Genomic DNA, 19676 nt, shown 5'->3' on the forward strand with positions numbered 1-19676 from the left:
CCGCATGCTGAGGAGGGACGCGGGGGAGACTGGAGCCCCAGCATAGCTGTGGGGCCTGGGCTGGCCCGCCAAGGCAGAGGCCATGGCTCCCTGTGTCTCTAAGGTTGGCGTCAGGGCACAGACAACCCTCTGGAGGTTAAGAGCACAGGCGGGGCCTCCCATGTCACCTCTGAAGCCTGAGCATTCAGGCTTCAGGGAGAGCACATGCAAGTGTGGAGCAGCACCTGGCATGGGCCCCAGGAGACTGCACCGGCCACCCAGGGTGGGGCGAGTGGCCACGTCGGGAGGACAATCGGGGCTTCCTGAGCAGGACACCTACAAGGCAGGCGGCCTTGCCCTGCCTGCCCAGGCTTTTAACCTACAAACAATGCATACTTTCTATTTTCTTTTTTTTTTTTTTAAGATTTTATTTATTTATTTGACAGAGACACAGCAAGAGAAGAAACACAGGAGAGGAAGAAGCAGGCTTCTCACTGAGCAGGGAGCCAGATGCAGGGCTTGATCCCAAGATGCTGGGATCATGACATGAGCCGAAGGCAGACACTTAACCAACTGAGCCACCCAGGTGCTCCCCTGTACTTTCTATTTTTAAGAGTCAATGCTTTCTTCTAAAATACTAGAAACAAACAGAAATAACCAGCGTAGGACAAAAAGGACTCACTTTTGAAAGACTGCCTGATTAAAAAACCAGGGGGGAGGGGCGCCTGGGTGGCTCAGTGGGTTAAGCCGCTGCCTTCAGCTCAGGTCATGATCTCAGGTCCTGGGATCGAGCCCCGCGTCGGGCTCTCTGCTCAGCGGGGAGCCTGCTTCCTCCTCTCTCTCTGCCTGCCTGTGATCTCTCTGTCAAATAAATAAATAAAATCTTTTAAAAAGTCTTCAGGCTGAAGGCCACACAGAGCTGTGTGAGGCTCCCGGCCAAGGGCAGCCGAGAGCAGGATGGTCCGTGGGAGGGAAGCCGTTTGACCTTGGTAAAGCCCAGACGTGGCAAGAGGAATGGAGGAAAGGAGAGGCAGGCGCAAACGAAAATGGGCCTCCATGCATTTCTGGGACAGAGAGGTATTTAATAAAACCCGCTTAAACAAACAAACAAACAAACAAACAAACAACCCGCTGGAGAGAAAGCCACTTGCATGCTTGTCCGCTTGTCCGGCTCACTCACTGCTGCCGGCAGGGGCAGGCGCGCCCAGCCTGGACTTGAGCCAACCTCCACAGCCACTCTGGGTCCCGGGCGGGCACGGGAGAGTGATGCCGATGCTGGGGGCCTCGAGGGCCCAGGCTCACTGCTGCAAGAGCTTGTGCTTCACCGTGGTGCTCTCGGAGCAGAGGTGGACGAAGAGGGTGCCGGCGGCCGCGCGCGCCCGCAGCTCCTGCAGCTCGTAGTCGTGTGCCCACTCGATGTTGCCCCACTTCTGGATCTGACCGGAGGACAAGACAGGCCGCTGGGTGGCTGCCAGGTGCCCAGGCACCTCCCGGCCACAGCCGCATCCCATCCCCAGAACCAGGCTTGGGGCGGGTTGGGGCAGGGGAACTGGGGCCCGACCTTGCCAAAACACGAGCCCCACTCAGTGGGGGCAGCAGGGGAGAACCTTCGGGCGGGCAGAGCAGGCACCCAGGCTGATGGGGCGCAGACAGCTTGGCGGGGGGCGGCAGTCCAGGCCCAGGGCCCCTGAGCACCCAAACCGCCGGGTGGGCCCGGCCCCAAACCACACGTGCATCTTCCCGGAGGGGATGCCACGTGCGTGCCATCCTCCTCCCACGAGGCTGGGGTGAGGCTGCCTGCAAAATGTCACCTTCTCAAGCTGTCTCACCAGGCCGGGCTGCACTGCCCCCCCCCACGTGGGTGGGATAAATAAATCAACCAAGACCACATGGCAGCTTCAGTTCAGACTCCCGGGGGGAGCCGCGGTGTTCCAGAAAACGGGGCTCTGCACGCTGGAGCAGGCTTGCGGGGTCTCTCCCCAGGGCTCCGGCGACGGGAGGGATGAGCCCCAGACTCACGGCGTGGCTGTCCAGATGTCAGCGGGACTCCAGCCAGACCCTGCTGGCCCCTCCCTGGCCAGAGGCCCAGCCTCCCCAGCCCATCCGGGCACCCGGGATCTGCCACGCTACACAAGCCACCGTCTCCATGTGGGTGACTGATGTGTCATCGAAGGAGCATTTTATACTTGGAGGAACAGGTAAGTCCTCTGTTTTGTGGTGGATCGAACCTCGGTCAGACAACGAGGGCCTGGCTCGGGGCAGAAACACTGAGCCCCGACAGGAGAGCGGGTTTCCTGGCTCCCTGCCTCCCACAGCCCTCACCCCCCGCCCCCAACAAACCTGCCCCTGCCCATTTCATTGTTTTGAGCTAGCCTCTTTTGCGGTAGAGAAACAGTTTTTTCCCCTGGCATTTTTCAAATGAGCAGATGACTAGACGGACTTGGGAAATAATGTCATTACAAAAGGATTTTCATCATGCTAGGAGCCCATTTGTAATAGCAATTAACCTTCTGAGGTTGGAGAAAAAAAAACAGTAAAAAGACTGCAGAGAACGCCATAATTCTCAGAGTTAAAAAATGCAAATGACAGTGTACCAAAACCGTATTAATTTCAAACCCACTAAATGAAAACTTGTGTAGAAACAGCGGCCCCCCTCGTGTGCTCTGCCAGCAACATGACCCGCAGTGTGAGCCAGGGCGCCGAAGCTTCGTGTAGCTTCTGTGAGAGCACGCACGCGGCTCCTCCTCGTGCTGGCAGTGCCCACCGTGCAGGTGTGCAGACGATCTGGAGCTACCCCTGAACCTCTACTGCAGAGTGTGGTGACCACCTCGGTCTGGAGTCGCCTAGACCTGGCTCTAAACCCTGGCTCCAGCATTTGCCAGGGCTGCGACCCCGTGCCTCAGTTTCCCCCTGCGTAAAATGGGGATAACAACAGCCTCCACCTGGCCTGGTTGTTCAGAAGCAGTGAGGCGATGAGGGCAGAGCTAAGCACGTCGGAACACGGTGGCGCTTACTACCGTTCTGTTCCATCACTGCTTCTTGACGATACTTTAACGAGCCCTGAGTTTTGGTTTCTGATGTGTGTTGAAGTCCAGAGAAGCCAAATCTACACAAAAACATTCTAGACGGGCTAGCTAGCCCACCCCCCTCACCCCCCCCACCTCTGCCCTCTGCCCTCAGTTTGAACCACGGCAGGGATTCAGGCTACAGTGGCTCCTCACCTGGTACTCCTCCTCCAGGCGGGACAGCAGCACGGCCTGCTCCACGGTCAGGCGCAGGTCCATCAGGGCCAAGGTCAGCACCAGGGACTTGAGCTGGGTCACCACAAATTCAATCCCTGCAGGGACACAAGCCAGATCAGGATCCAGGGCACCCCCACCCCAAGCCAGGGCAGTTGCCAGACCTACTCTTTGAGAGCCCCTGCAGCCCTAGAGAGGTACAGAGGTGCCAGGTGGGGGATGACGGTCACAGGGGACGTGTGCTTTCTGGCCAGCTCTGTATCCATTCCCTATTCTTCTTGAAGAGCATTCCGATTTCCACTGGGGGTGTGATCCCTCTTCTGTTCCTGCTGGGGGGTGGGGCACCTGACCTGAACCGGGCCTGTCAGAGGACTCCAGCCCCTGGTCCAGGGACTGGTGGGGAGATGGGCATGTGACTCGAGCCAGGCCAGTAAGACTTGAAGAAGAAGGGAGAGCCAGCTATCTCCTGCAAGGGTGGGAGCCTGCTGTCCTCCTGGGACTGAGCAGACGGGTTAGACAGCATTAAAACCAGCCCCTCGAGTGCTCCTAGGATGCCCATGCCCATCATGCTGCCTCCCAGGCCCACGGGAAACAGCACGCATACCTTGTAGGGCCCACATGTTGTAAGATGCCAGGTGGCTGACGAGCACTTCCCGAGTCCTGGCTGGGATGCTGGGCCCCATTATGCTGGTGGAAGAGCTGATCTCCACATCGTATCTGAAAGGAAAAGGCTTCGGCATGTACTGATGGTGCAATGTGGCCTAGCTTTGACCTGGAAGCAAAGTCCTCAACTGCTGAGCACACACGTGCCTGTGATGGCTAGTCTTAGGGGTTCTGGGAGCAGTTGCCACTGCAGTCAGTGGCTTCCTGACCTAATAATTTCCCATCGCCCCAGAGCAGAGCCAAAATCCATGCAGCTGCCTGAAATTCTAACTCATTTGCCTAGAATCTCCATCAAAACCACAGAGTGTCTGTTCTTTAAACCTTTTAAGAAAATTTTTTGTATTTGAGAACATAGAAGACTTATTTAAAAAGTCATTTTTCTGGGGCCCCTGGGTGGTTCAGTCAGTTAAGCGTCTGACTTGATTTCGACCCAGGTCATGATGTGTCAGGGTTGTGAGATCAAGCCCTGCTTAAGCTTCTCTTTCCTGTTGGAGAGGATGCAGAGAAAGGGGGAACCCTCCTACACTGCTGGTGGGAATGCAAGTTGGTGCCGCCACTCTGTAAAACCGTATGGAGGTTCCTCAAAAAGTTGAAAATAGAGCTACCCTACCACCCAGCCGTCACACTATTGGGTATTTACCCCAAAGATACAAATGTAGGGATCCGAAGGGGCATGTGCACCGGAATGTTTATAGCAGCAATGTCCACAATAGCCAAACTATGGGAAGAGCCCAGATGTCCATCGACAGATGATTGGATAAAGAAGATGTGATATATATACACACAATGGAATACTATGCAGCCATCAAAAAATGAAATCTTGCCATTTGCAACGACCTGGATAGAACTAGAGGGTTATGTCAAGTGAAATAAGTCAATCAGAGAAAGACAATTACCATAGGATCTGACTCATATGTGGAATTTAAGAAACAGAGGATCATAGGCAAAGGGAGAAAAAATAAAACAAGACAAAATCAGAGAGGGAGACAAACCATAAGACACTCTCAATCATAGGAAACAAACAGAGTTGCTGGAGGGGAAGGGGTGAGGAGATGTGGTAACTGGGTGATGGACATTAAGGAGGGCATGTGATGTAATGAGCACTGGGTGTTATATAAGACTGATAAATTACTGAACTCTACCTCTGAAACTAATAATACACTCTACGTTAATTAATCAAATTTAAATTTAAAAAAGATACTCTCTCCCTCTGCCCCTCTCCCTCTTAAAAAATTATTTTCCTTACAACAGTATTTTTTTAAAGATTTTATTTTTTTTAAAGATTTTATTTACTTATTTGAGAGAGAGAGAGACTGAGAGAGCGATAGAGTGCAAGCAGGGAGAGCAGCAGGCAGAGGGAGAGGGAAAAGCTGACTCCTCCTGGCCTTCTAACAGGGAGCCTGACAGGGGGCTTGATCCCTGGACCCCAGGATCATGACCTGAGCTGAAGGCAGATGCTCAACCAACTGTGCCACCCAGGCACCCCATAAAGATTTTATTTTTATCCCTACACCCAACATGGGGCTCGAACCCACAACCCCACGATCAAGAGTCGCACATTCCACTGACTGAGCCAGCCAGGCACCCCGCATTTTCCTTACAATAATCTTTGTGTGTGTCCTCTACTACCCAATCATTTTGTCAATTATTTATTAAGCCTCTACTACATACAGGCCTTTGCTTTTGGTCTGGGACGTGAGCTGGCTTCAAGAATGACACATTTTCAAGGGCAATAATAACTATATAAAGGACGGGAAAAACGCAATAGACTTAAGGCAATTTCTGTAATTTTCCTTCCTGTGTAACTCATTTTTCCCATTGGTTTAGAAATATTCTTGCTGAAATTTCTAATAGTACAAATGGAACACGGCAAATGGCCGAGCTGTTCTGTAAACTCTTAAGGATGAGAATCTCGAGTGCCACAGAAAGTGGACAATTTTGTCCCACAACAGAGATCTCCAGGCACCTACACTATTGTTACGTTTCATTAGACTCTGAAATGACATGGTATCTTCAGAGCTCTTACACGTACTGTTCTCATTACATTTTATTTGCTCCTTTAGTGCACCGGCTGTGCCTTTTACTATAAAACCCAAGGGTATCTGGCACATTGTGGGCACCCGGGAAACGTGGACAAATGAGACAGGCAGAGAGCACTTTTTTGAGAAATGTTATGCCAAACACTACTCCGTATAAGCTTACAAAATACTAAGGTCAAGGTAGCACCAAGGTAGCAGCCCTCCCAAAGTCCCCTGGAATGAAATGAAATTGAATTTATTTCGCCACCACATCAAGAGTCTGTGCAATTTTGTACAGAAGAATCTTTCCGCTAAGGAAAAATACGGGGTATCATCAGCTCCTAGGAGACTGACATCCGTAGGATCAGTGTTACCAGACTTGGCCTCATGTGTGTACACGTCACACATGCTGTTCTGGGAGTCAGTTTAATAGTGCAGCAATTGTGACAACGACAGAGATGATCACTGCCCAGATCTGGGCCTTTACCTAGCAGGATGCTAGGTATCACTTAGTTTATTCCTCATAGCATGCTAAGGGCTGGGGATGAGGAGGTCCACTCACACATGAGGAAGCTCAGAGAGCTCAAGGCACCAGCCCCAGATCACACAGCCAATGGCGGCAGGCCTTGGGCTCCAGCCCTACACAGTGCGCACTGGGTGCACGGTGGCTAATGCTCATTTGAGGAGCATTTTTTTCCAAGGGGGCCGGCCCTATCCCTCAGCATCCGGGAGCTGTTGAATCCCATGGGTGCTCTGAACTCAGAAAGTCATCTAGCTAAGGGCTTTAGCGGCCCAGCACGACCCCCGACCCCACCAGCCTGCCCAACAGCACGGGGCTGCACATCTTACCTCTTCTCGGCCCATTCTATGATTGGGTCCCACTCGTTCTTCTGCAGTTCAACTAACGTCGCTGGCTCTTCCACCCTGTAGCTAATTCATTGCAAAAATCACCTTCATTAATAAAAAAGGTATAATTCCTCCATTCAGTGACAGACAATGGAAAAACCTAAAAGGCAAGAGCAAAAAAAACCCACCTCAACCCCCCTGCCCTCTACAAGTCCTTTTCTAAAGCAGTAGTTCTCAGAGGGTAGCCTCGGGGCCAGAGCATCCCCTGGGAACTTGCTAGAAAGACCAGGTCCCAGGTCGCACCCCACCCGTACGGAAAGCGGAACCTCCGGGGATGGAGACCAGCCACCTGTGCTTTACCAAGTCGTCCAGGGGATCCTACCGCAGGCCTGAGTGTGAGAACCACTGTTCTAAATGTCCCTGCTTATGTCCCAGGCCAAGGTTTGCGGCCCTAGGTCAATGCCATTCTAAACACTAATACTGCACTCCCAGATGCACACCCACCTGACCCGGGGTGCTGTGCCAGCCCAGTCACTGCACCCCACCTCCCCTAACCCTTCCGAGGGACTGTGCGCCTTGGCCACAAACTGCCTGTGTGCACCACGTGAGCCCATGCGGCTCCCGATGCAGCTGCCAGCACGGGGGCCTCACACCACCTGGTGCCAGGCTATGCCACTTGTTTTGACCAAGAGACTCAGAAGTGGGAGTCAGCTGCGGGGAGCTGCATGGTAAGGCCTCAGGGGACGGCAAGACAAATGGGCACTGTGGAAAGCTGCAGTGTGGTGATGCAACAGGAAGGAGAGACAGCATGAGTATGCAGGAAGATGGGCAGCTGAAGGAGGGGGCATGCGGCGGCTCAGGATTCGAGAACCTCTGGGCCACAAACTCGGGCTGCTCGACCACTTCTTGAACTTTCCTTCACCACCACTGACCAGTTAGCTAAAGAAGCTAGACACAAGGGGAGAATTCAAAAGTGGAAGAAGCCAGCTCCTGACATCGACCACCGACCATCCCCATGTCCAAGCAGACAAGTGAGGACAAGGATGCCTCCGTGAGGATGGGCAGAAGTCCAGGACCGGAGGTCCCTGCTGCGGGCTGGCAAGTGATCTCCTTGGTCCTGGAATCTGCAAGAGCTGCCTATGCTACCAGCGCCCCCCGGCCCAGACCCAGGGACAGCTGCCAGGGTGCAGAGCGCCTGGTGCTCTGACCCGGTGACAGCCTGAGGAGGAGCCTCGGGGCAGCTAAGTGGTGGTGTCAGGCAGACCGCCTCCCTGCCCTGGGAGATAAATGAAAAGGGTCTCCCTCTCCTTCCGCTGATAACGGTCTGGGCAAATGAGGCAAATGGCCCAGGGGACCTGCTCAATCCCAAGGGAATGCCCGTCTAAATGTCAATTACCAGAGAGTGTCGGTGTCTAGAAACTTCACAGCCGCACGGATCAGCTGGTCCTTGTTCCGCTGGGTAGGGTTGTCTAAAGACGTGTTGCACAGTGTGGTCTGAAGCAAGACGCCAGAAGCCCTGTCACCACCACTGGGGCCCAGGCGAAGGCACCACGCTCCAGATGGATACTGCCTCCGACCCACGGCAACATGGAGAACCCAGACAGCACCACACCAGGAGTGACGGAGCCCAACGGAAGCCCTCAACCCCCAGTATCTCCACAACCTAAGCTGTAGCCCATCTGCTGAGTGCCTGCGACAGCCCTGCTCCCTGCCAAACACAATGACAGCCCGTGGACCCAGGGGAGTCTCTCAGTCACCCAGGAGTAACGAGCCTCCCCCAGGTCTTGTGCTCTCCACTCCCGGGCTCTGCTGTATTTTACTGAACCCTCGAGACACCCTTTGGAGGAGGTACTGTTGTTGCACTGAAGTCGAAGGAAGTCAGCGGAACAAATGAGCTAAACCAGAAGCAGGGTGACTTTCCCAGTGAGGCTGCTTCAGTACTAAGACAATTAGTTTATGGCCGTGTCATTTCCTCAGACACCCAATGGAGCAGGCCAGCCCTGAGGCAGGCTCTGAAGATACCAAGGACGCCTGCCTGGGTCTGAATGTCAAGGCCGAGCATGGGAATGACCAGGACGACAGCACTGTTCCCAGGGTTGACTGAGTGCTTGCTCTGTGCCAGGAACCAAGCCAAAGGCTTCCCAGCGTCACACCATCCGTCTTGACCACCGTGCTCACCTTTCACAGATGGGGATCGTGGGGCTGAGAAGGCACAGTAGCTCACCCAAGGGGGCGGTCTGGAAGCCGCAGAGCCCCGACCCGAAGAGTTTAGCCAGCCCCTGCTCCAGCCTGCCCACACCCACCCATGTGTGTATGGACGGCTCGCTCCAAGTGGAGCTGCCTCACCTCATCCCCTGGCCCCAGGCGTTCCTGCGCTCAACAGATACTGAGTGCCATTGAGCCTCAAGTGAGGGGTTGGCTATGTGCTAGTGAGACAGACGTGGCCCTGCCCTTCTGGGCTCACAAGGCGGCAGAAGAGACAGGCTGACTGTGCAAACGTCGAATGGACAATTATCAATTGCATATGTGCTGGCAAAAGAAATGAACAGGTGGCGTGACAGCAAATAAGAGAGCTGGGCAGCCAGGGAAGGTGACACCTGTCCTAAGACCAGAGGAGGAACCAGCCACCCAGGACAGTGTTCTGAGCAGGGGAACCTCAGGGGGTCGGGCGGGGAATGGTCAGCATGTCCAAGGACGGGAGTAGGACAGGGGTTCACCCCTGAGGTCCTTGTCCGAATTTGGAAAGGAGTCTCGATTTTTGCCAGGTACCCTAGGAAGCCAGCCGTGGGCATCGGGGTAGAGGTTTGGGAACTTGTTACCAGGTGCATGGTGTAGAACTTGATGGTGTCCTGCTGGGAGTCCCATTCAGTGGCCACCGCGATGGCCAGGGCCTCGCTGGGGACAGTAAAGAGCTTGGCTTGGGGAGTTTTCAGCTTCCTGTGGTCCAGGTTTATCTCAAAGCCACCTTGAAAGATCAAATGAAAACCTCTCAGGGATTGTTAAGTGGAATCGAGTGACCACTGCTATATTTAGCTACTTGAATCGGTGCGGACAAAGACACCGTGAGTCCCTTCACGGAGGGCTTACAGAAACCTACCCAACAAAAGCACGCAGGGTAATCTCACTGCTGAAACCAGCTAGATGAAAAATGTCGCTACCCATTCACACACACACACACACACACACATACACACAAAGAAGAAAAAGAGGCAGTCAAAATTTCACTCACCTTCACCCTGTGTGATGCTGACATTCTGATAAAACCTCTTCCTTTCTGTAAAAGAGATTTTCCAAAAAGGCAATTTAAAATAACATCGAGACAGCTCAGGAAGTGACAAGACCAGCTTGTGTCATTAGTGCTAATGCTGATTGATTGGCTTGATTTTCATATCACTATTCAAGGTCTGCCCTACTCTACGTGGCGTAATCAACGGCTCCTGATTAAAGCTCGGGGGAGGAGGGCATTTACTCTCCAGGGATGAGGGAGGGACAGGACGCACTGGTCAGGCCCCTGCTGGCCCCTGAGCCCAGGGACAGTCTGATCGCAAAACATCTCGAAGCCGCAGACTATCTGACGTGACAGATTTTTCTAGCACCTTCCGCTTTAATTTCTAGGCAGGCTCTCCCCGCCACACACTACCCCCACCAGCACAAGTCCATGCCAGAACAATGTGCCCCAGTCCAAAGATGGTGTCTGAGTCCGATAAAGCCAGAGACCTATTCTGGGCAAGAGTATGATGCCTCTGAGACAGGCACGAGAGGAAAGCCGGTGTGGACATGCGTGTGCATGTGGGTGGCACACAGGAAGTGGGGAGAGATCCCAGGAGCATCTCTCATCCTCTCTACCCAATTAATTAACCTAATTAACCAGCATGCCTGTGTATTCAACAGGAGCTCCAAACATTTCCTTTAAGAAAAGGGGAAATATGCGGCCTGTGAGATCTGAAAATACCTTGAATATAACCCTTCTACAAAAACGTAAACAAATCTCTCCTCTTCTACTTGGAGGGCTTAAAACTAAGTGTGCCTCCTAAGGAAATTACGCAGACTCCTCTTACTAATAAAGAACAACAAGGTCACATTTTGGAAGCTAAAAACCATAACCCGGCCGCGACGTTTGCGGTCAACACAAAACCTTGCCTCACTCCCTTGTTTGTTCTGTCACAAAATCACTGGGTACCAAGAGCCACTGGGTCCTTGATTAAAGTCGCTTGCTGGAAATACTGATGTAGCATGGGGAGGGGGAGGAGATTCATTCGTTTTTAACACTTCGGGGGAAAAAAACAAACCCAAAAACCCAAAGAACAAAAACCATGCTGAAGTGAAAACATGATGTTTTTTCCGTTTTCCCCAGCACATCAGTTTTTTCATCAGTCTCATGCTCGATCATTGATACTTTCCCCAAAGAGGGCCCCAAATTGCATTTCCACAGCTGTGCTTTACTCAACAAAGGCCCCAACTATTTTCCAACAAAAAAACTGCATGTCTACCACATGCCAGGTACTATTCTAAGTACATGGAATCAGTCAATAAAATGTTAAAAATCACTGTCTTTATGTAAATGCTCAGAAGGAAAAAAAAAGGTGATAGGATCTGGCCACCAAGATGATGCTGTATTATTATAACATGACTTGCCACCTTTATGAAATCGTCATAGTGATTCTCTCCCGAGTTTGACACCGAAACGGAAAGTTTATGCCATCCTGGTGTTTTTGAATGCGCCAAGTTCATGCCCCAAGCTCACGTGCCACCTGGTCACATTCAGATAGTGGATGAGACACGAATCTGGAGGCCTCTTTGCGTAGGCTTGGAAGCCTGGACTGAGGCACCTGGACCACGTCCACTATGTTCTCCAGTGCCCTAGCTGGGCAACGTGTCCAGAGCCAGACCAGGCAGGAAGGAGGAAGAGCTGTGGAAGCTGACTCATCACCACTGGGGGAAGGATCTGGCCCCATTGGCAGGAAGTGCCAGTGGAGAGCATTCTAGCATACGGCTGGACACAGCCCTGGGAGATGGGCCCAAGAGACCTGGATTCCGGGCTGAAACTGACAGCATGGGCCGAACATAAAGCGGCTGGGATACTGAGGTGTCCCATGAGAGAAGTCTTTTTTTTCCCTCTGCTTTGCATGTCAGTCCTCGGTTCCTCTGTCCTGGCCTGGTTCCCCTCTGTGCCTGATTAAGAGGAAAAGAACAGAAGGGAATGCGAAGGACAGAAGGGCCAGGATGGGTCAACCAAAATTGCTCCAAACAGCAGTACACCCTGTGAAAAGAGAGGATAGCACCAGGCAAAAGGACCACAAAGGCTGTAGGGCCTCTGAAGAGGGCAGGCACCCCATGGGGCCTGTTTCAGACAGGTGCTCTGCTGAATGCAGTGGATATGTGGAGGTGCAAACTCTGGCCTTGGAACAAACTTCAGTGAGTACTGATCCTGTTCCAGAAGTGGGGTAAGTCCTGGGGATTGGAATCATAGCTCGTCCCCTTCCTCGAGGCACTTCCTGTCTACTGGGAAGCAAACGCTAAACCAGGCAAACAATAAAGTCACTGACGGCCAAAGTCCCGAGGATCACTGGAGACACACACCAGGCAGGAGAGCCTGATCTCACTGTGGGCTAAAGGAAGACCTCCAAGCGCTCAGATTTCATCTGAGACTAGATGGAGAGGCAGGAGTTAGCCAATCTGCATGGATGGATTTGTTTCTTGGAGGGGTGCGTGTGTGGAAGGCATTTCTAGCAGAAGAAACAGCTTTCACAAAGGTCCTCAGCCTCAGGAGAACACAAGAGTTTGGAGAACTAAAACACCGTCAGGAGGACAAGACTGTAGTTACCCTGCAGAAGATGGGTAGAGATGCCCAGGTGGGGGCCAAATCTGGGGGAGGTGCTGGGTAGGTCTCAGTATGGAGGCAGTCAAGTTAGGGACTCACAGAGGAAAACAAGGCCAGGATCTGGAAAATTCATTTGGTGGAATCCATGGCTCCCAACAACGTTCTTCACCTGGGCCCTCAAAGGCCTTGGGTCACGTAAGATAAAACATGAGACCAGGAGCCTTGAAACACCCATGTTCTCAGTGAACAAGGGACGAGCTGACAGCAACAGGAACCTCATCTTTTAAAAAGATGAAATCAACAGACTAGCCTTGTGGGCTCATACAGAACTCAGGTCTGTTCTCAGTATGAATCAGTCCATTTATAGAACATCTGTTTCAGTGGCAAAAACACAGTGCCTTTTAGGTGTGGACTACGAAGATACAAAGAAACAGGTACATGAAAAAGTGCTGAATGTTAAAAGCTGGCCGCAAGAAAACAGGCTATTTAAGCAGAGAAGCAGAAAACAACTCAAAAAACCTGGTCCTCTTCCCGTCCCAGGCTCCACAGACCAGCAAGTGATCTTTGTGCCAGCCTCAATTTTCACCTGGTCTTTGCTTTGGAAAGACTGAAAGCCTCAGAACTACGACTCCCACAGTGCACCAAGAACAGAGGAAGTGCCCTCTCCAAACAGTTTCAACACCTTTATCTTTTTAAACAGTGCCATCTGGTGGGCCTTAAGTCTTAAAGCTACATTTGACTTAGGGCATCCCTCCATCCATAATCCTAGGGCGGCTCCAACTGTTTTCAAGGATCAAAATTCTTCAGACCAACTATTTAAGAACTCTCACAACCCAATGATAAGAAGACACCCAATTAAAAACTGGTTAAGGAATGTGAACAGAGATTTCTTCAAAGAAAATATACAAAATAAGCACATGAAAAGATGTGCTGGACGTCATAATCATCAGGGAAATGCAAAACAAAACCAGGAGAAACTTCACACCCACTGGGATTGCTGTAATAATAATACTATTAAAAAAAACCCGGATAACTGGGATGCCTGGGTGGCTCAGTTGGTTAAGCGGCTGCCTTCGGCTCAGGTCATGATCCCAGGGTCCTGGGATCGAGTCCCACATCGGGCTCCTTGCTCAGCAGGGAGCCTGCTTCTCCCTCTGCCTCTGCCTGCCTCTCTGTCTGCCTGTGCTCACTCTCTCTGACAAATAAATAAATAAAATCTTTAAAAACAAAACAAAACCCGGATAACTAGTGCTGGCAAGGATGTGGACATTGGGACCTTCATACACTGCTGGTGGAAATGCAAACTGGAAGAGCATGCCAGTTAAACCCTGGGAAAGTGTGGCAGTTCCTCAGAAAGTCAAACAGTTACCAAGTGACCAGCAATTATTGATCTACGAGAAATGAAAACATATGCAACCCAAAACACCACAAATAAAAAAAAAATATGCCCACATAAAAACCTGTACACAAATGTTTATGGCAGCATTCAGAATAGCCAAAAGAGGGGTGCCTGCGTGGCTCAGTGGGTTAAAGCCTCTGCCTTCAGCTCAGTTCCTAGGATCGAGCCCCGCATCAGGCGCTCTGCTCAGCAGGGAGCCCGGTTCCCCCCTCTCTCTCTGCCTGCCTCTCTGCCTACTTGTGATCTCTGTCAAATAAATAAACAAAATCTTAAAAAAAAAAAAAAAAAGAATAGCCAAAAGAGGGAATCAATCCAAATGTTCAAATAAGATGTCATATGGCCATATGATGGCATTTTACTCAGCTATGAAAAACAATGGAGTACTGATACATGCTACGATTGGATAAACCTCGCCAGAATCATTGTAAGAAAGCCAGCCCAGAAAGGACCAATTCCATTTATGAAACGTCCAAATTAGGGAAATCTATAGAGACAGAATGTAAAATAGTGGTTGTCCAGGGCCTGCAGGGAGGAACGATGATAGCTAAAGGGTACAGGGGTGCTTTTGGGGTGATAAAAGTGTTCTAGAATTGTGGTGACAGTTGTACAACTCTGTGAATATACTAAAAACCACTGAATTATATGTTTTAAAGGAGTAAGCTATAAGTGAACTGAATCTCAATGAAGCTGTTAAAAAATTCTTTGGGGCAAATGCATCTGCCACAGCAATTAATATAAATGAGCTAAATAACTAAACACAGTTTTTTTCCCAAGTTGTTCTACCCATCCTGAGGAGGGGTTGGCCAACTTTTTCCATGAAGAGCCAGAGTAAATATTTTAGGCTTGGCAGGCCATCATAACATAACATAACATAACATAACATAAAACATAACATAACATTACTGGGCAACTACTATACTCAGTAGTTAAAGTAGCCTGAGATGACATGAAAATGAATGGGCATGGCTGTGTTCCAATAAAACTTTATTTGAAAAACAGGTGGCAAGCTGGGCTTTATCTACAGAATCTCCCTCAACCCAACACAATCACTCTGTGAAGACAGGCTAAGTGATGCCTCTGAGGCAGTAGAGACTCTGAGAAGCCAAATGACTTGTCTAGGTGACAATGTGAAAACAGAGACAAGACTTCCAGCCTTGGCTTTACTGGGTGTTGCACGCAGCCAGACATACAGCCTCTCCAAACACCTTCTCCTCTAAACCAGCTGATGGATCTCTGACAACTGGTACAGAGCTGGACCACCACATACCTACCCTCCAACAGGCCTCCTTGCTGCAAAATCTCCTCTAACACCCCAGCAACCCTTTCCCAAACCCCTCCTCTTCTGACAACCTTCACTGGCACGGCCATTCCTAAGGAGCCAAGTTCAAGCTGCCTGCCAGAGTCTTCATGGAGAAGGCCCCCACTTGGGTTTAATATTCCACCATTCCCAAGACTCACAGAATCTCAGTGGTAGTGTCTTTGCAGTGCACTCACAGGCCTGGTTTCATGAACCTCTCTCCCACTGGGCTTCATTCTTACATTCCTCTTCTCTTTCATGTTTAACTACCTTCCATGTGCCAGCTACTTCCAAGAGCCTAAACTAGTAAAGTCTGCAGTAGAAGGGAAACAGAGATGGTAGATTGCGTGCCATAGTAATAGGAAATGGCACCACTGATCCAAATGAACGCTCTGCCTAGGCCAATTTCAGTGAACTCTGCACACGTCCCCTTTGGTCGTGTTGTACCTTCCGAGGATATTGTAAAGGAAACTCATTTTCCTTTATGCATTCACACAGACACTCTCTGCTCCAAACGTCTGGGGGGTTTGCCACCCAACAGCTGGTGTCCTATAATTCAATGAAGTTCTGACACTATCTGCCTGGAGATAGCATCAAATGCCACAAGTTAAGGGCTCAGTCTCACAAGACTGCATTTCCTGCCCCCTTAAATGCCAACCACAAGCCCAGGTGGTCTCCTATGCTTCCGACTGCTGGCTATAAATCAGAGGCTCCCAGGACCCCGCCTCAGGTTTGATGACTTTGCCAGAGCAACTCAGAGAACTCAGATAAATACTTGACTTACTAGATTGCCAGCTCATTATAAAAGGATATAACTCAGGATCAGCCACATGAAGAGATGTGCAGGGCAAGGTCTAGGGGAAAGGCTGTGGAGCTTCTGTGCCTTCTCTGAGAGAAGTAGCAAGCTTTGAGAAAAGCATGCTACTCTTCCAGCATCTCCGAGTGTCCGCCACCCCTGAAGCTCTCTGAACCCCGAAGTTCAGGGACTTTTATGGAGGCTTCATTATATAGGCACGATTGATTAAATCACAGGCCACTAGCAATCAAGTCAATCTCTCCAGCCCTTCTCCCCTCCCCAGAGGTCAGGGGGTAGGCCTAAAAGTACCAAACCACTCATCTTGTGGTTGGTTCCCCTGGCAACCAGCCCCCATCCTTAGGTGCTTTCCAAAAGCCACCTCATTTACATAACCTCAGGTGTGGTTGAAAGAGGCTTATGAATAAGATACTGCTTTCAACTTTATATCTTTGGAGCAATTTTAGGACAGAAGACCAAATATTATAATAAAAACCTCTTCCATAGCTCTTATTGCTTAGTAAATTACAAGGGTTTTAAGAGATGTGTGCCAGCGGATGCCTGGGTGGCTCAGTAGCTTAAGCTGCTGCCTTCGACTCAGGTCACAATCCCAGGATCCTGGGATCAAGTCCCGCATCCAGCTCCTTGCTTGGCAGGGTGCCTGCTTCTCTCTGCCTCTGCCTGCCAGTCTGCCTGCTTGTGCGCGCTCTCCTCTCTCTCTCTGACAAATAAATAAATAAATAAAATCTTTAAAAAGGGGTGCCTGGGTGCCTCAGTCGGTTAAGCGTCTGCCTTCCTGCTCCGTCATGATCCCGGGGTCCCGGGATTGAGCCCCACATCGGGCTCTTTGCTCGGTGGGGAGCCTGCTTCCCCCTCCCTCTCTCTGTCTCTCTGCTACTTGTGATCTTTTTCTGTGTCAAATAAATAAATAAAATCTTAAAAAAAAATCTTTAAAAAAAAAAGAGAGAGAGAGAGAGAGAGAGATGTGTGCCAGGAACTGAAGGGAGACCAAAAGAGACAGCTGACCCTTGAACAACGTGGGTTGGAACTGGACAGGTCCACTCATACCTGGATTTTTTATAGTGCAGTAAATGTTATTTTCTCTTCCTCCTGATCTCTTCCTTATAATTCATTCCAATTTTCTAAATAAGATCTTGTATCTAGCTTACTTTAAGAATCTAAATAAATAGTAATTATTATTATATATATTATACATATAATACATACAATAAATATATATAATAAAATATATATTATCATAAATAATAAAACATCTAACATACAAAATGTGTTACTCAACTGCTATCTGTAACGCTTCTGGTCAACAGCAGGTTATTAGTAATTAAGTTCTGGGGGAGTCAAAAGTTGTATGTGATTTTTCAATGGTGGGGGGTTGTAGTGATATTCCTAACCCTTATGTTGTTTGAAGAGTCAACTGTATATTTCTTCTTCCTTTTTTTTTTTTTTTTTAAGATTTTATTTGTTTGACAGAGATCACAAGTCGGCAGAGAGGCAGGCAGAGAGAGAGAGGAGGAAGCAGGCTCCCAGCCAAGCAGAGAGCCCGACACGGGGCTCGATCCCAAGACCCTGAGATCATGACCTGAGCTGAAGGCAGAGGCTTTAACCCACTGAGCCACTCAGGTGCCCCATCAACTGTATATTTCTTCTTATAACTCACAGTGTCACAAGTGCCCTTCCTTCTCCCTCTTTACTGGCTCTTCATGGCCCACTTTCGTGCCCTTCGACTTGGACCGCCACAGGGAAAATGTCAGCTCCTTGTTGCATCCAGCTCTCTCCATGTATATAAAATTATGAAACTTAACAGGACCCTCATAGGCAACCTGGTCCTTCAACCCACAGAGGAAAATGAGGCCCAAAGTAAGCAGTCCAGCGCCCAAGATCACGCTGTACCTTCAGGCAGCATTAGACCCCAGGTCTGTACTTCTGCCACAATGTCGAACTGTCTGTAGAGTTCTAGATTTTCTAAAGTAAATAATGTCACAGCAAGGTCCCTCACACCCTGCTGTCACCTCTGAACTTGTTCTGTCCACCCAACACTCTTCCTCCTCCTCTCCACTGAACTCCAACTTATCTGTCAAGACTCAGCTGAGGGGAGGCTGGGTGGCTCAGTCACTGAGCGTCTGCCTTCAGCTCAGGTCACGATCCCAGAGTCCTGGGACTCCCTGCTCAGTGGGGAGCCTGCTTCTCCCTCTCGCACACACCCTGCTTGTATTCCCTCTCTTACTATGTCTCTGTCAAATAAATAAATAAAATATTTTTTTAAAAAGACTCATCTGAAATGTCGTTTCCAAAGGATCCAAGATCCTTTCCAGACCCTCAAAACCCCCGATGAGAGTAGGTGCTTCTTTATGTTGTCAGTTTCTTTGTATTTCCCTTATCACAGGATAAACTGTTGTTTAATCAGACTATTATAACCTGCAGTGAACTGTAATGACAGTGATCATTAGGTAGGACCTCACCTACCTTGAAGACTACCATGCCTCCAGCTCTCGGCACAGAAAAAATAACTAAAGAGTATTACTACTCTGCACTCATTTAAGGGAATCATTCCCACTCTTACCCTAAAACCTCTTCCCAGACTCAGTGAAAGTGTTACTACCTTCTTCTAGGCCTTATCAGTCAGAAGTGAAAGGAGGCACCAGGATCAACTCCTTAGAAGAAATGGCAGGGATTGTGGTAGGACAGTGGGACCGAGGGCCACGGAACCTGCAGAGAAATTGTCCAGGATGGAAGACTGAATACCCACTGAATGCCCCGTTCCAGGATGCCCAGCCATGGGTACACAGAAAAAGGTCAGACTGACCGTTGCCCTCCAAAAACTTCTGAGTCTGCTCTGTGACCTTGGTGTGGTCCTGATCTAAGAACCTGAATTTCCCTGTCTGAGAACAAGAATGCTATTTGCTTTCCTTATCGGAAAAGAAAACCATAAGCTTTGAGAAAAACTGCACGTCCCAAATGGCAACTACTGTCTCACGCAGCGACGCGATGTGTGTCCTCGCCTGGCCGCCTATTTTCCCCGATCCGTAGCAGGACCCCCATTGAACTGAGTAACCTCACGAGCCTGAGCCCAGCCTCGGTGAACCCGCCCTACACAGCCGAATCCCTCAGCCCACCTTAGTCCGTCTCGGGCCCTGGCCCAAAGAGAATATGCCCTGGCCTCCCTCACCTGTTGGGGGCGCGTAGGCCCGAGCAGGGGTCAGTGGGTTTGGCTCCCGCCCCGCGGACACGGTGAGGGCAGCCCGGGGCCGGTTCAGGAGTCGGCGCCCGGCGTGCCGCAGCCGGAGGCAGCTCCTCCACATTGCGCCCGAGAGTTTGGGGGGACAACCGGCGGGAAACCTGAGAGCAGGAAACTGAGCGAAGGGATTCCCAAAGCCGCACGCTCCGGTTGTACGGAAACCTTTCACAACCTCCCCAGAGCCCTCAGCCTCCCCTGGACGCCGCCATCTTCCGCTTGACACCAGCGGCGCGCCGTCGCTCCTGCGCGCCTCCTGCGCACACCCCCAGTCAATCAGCATCACAAACGCACCTCGCCCCGCCCCCTCCACGCCGCGCCTCGGGAAGAAGACTACAAGTCCCAGAGGGCCCCTCGCGCACCCCGCC

At 50.6% G+C, this 19676-nt stretch overlaps 1 protein-coding gene across 1 annotated transcript; it reads right to left on the minus strand.

The window, feature by feature from the left end:
• Nucleotides 1–869: 869 nt before the first annotated feature.
• Nucleotides 870–19561, minus strand: ATPAF2 (ATP synthase mitochondrial F1 complex assembly factor 2). Its single transcript, XM_047706914.1, has 8 exons — nt 19243–19561; nt 9975–10019; nt 9565–9710; nt 8142–8239; nt 6749–6829; nt 3823–3935; nt 3201–3316; nt 870–1415 (listed from the first exon to the last, which is right to left on the minus strand). The coding sequence occupies exons 1-8, from the start codon at nt 19373–19375 to the stop codon at nt 1278–1280; spliced, it is 870 nt and encodes a 289-aa protein (XP_047562870.1). The 5' UTR covers nt 19376–19561; the 3' UTR covers nt 870–1277.
• Between the last annotated feature and the right edge of the window lie 115 nt (nt 19562–19676).

This window comes from Lutra lutra, chromosome 16, assembly GCF_902655055.1.
Source record: "Lutra lutra chromosome 16, mLutLut1.2, whole genome shotgun sequence".
In the NCBI taxonomy this organism is placed as follows: domain Eukaryota; kingdom Metazoa; phylum Chordata; class Mammalia; order Carnivora; family Mustelidae; genus Lutra; species Lutra lutra.

Coding starts and splice junctions, on each gene's coding strand:
- ATPAF2 (XM_047706914.1), bottom strand. CDS start 19,375: ATGTGGAGGAGCTGCCTCCGGCTGCGGCACGCCGGGCGCCGACTCCTG. Junction 3,936..6,748: donor ATAGAATGGGCCGAGAAGAG/GTAAGATGTGCA, acceptor TTTTCCTTTCAG/ATACGATGTGGAGATCAGCT. Junction 3,317..3,822: donor CAACATGTGGGCCCTACAAG/GTATGCGTGCTG, acceptor GTGTCCCTGCAG/GGATTGAATTTGTGGTGACC.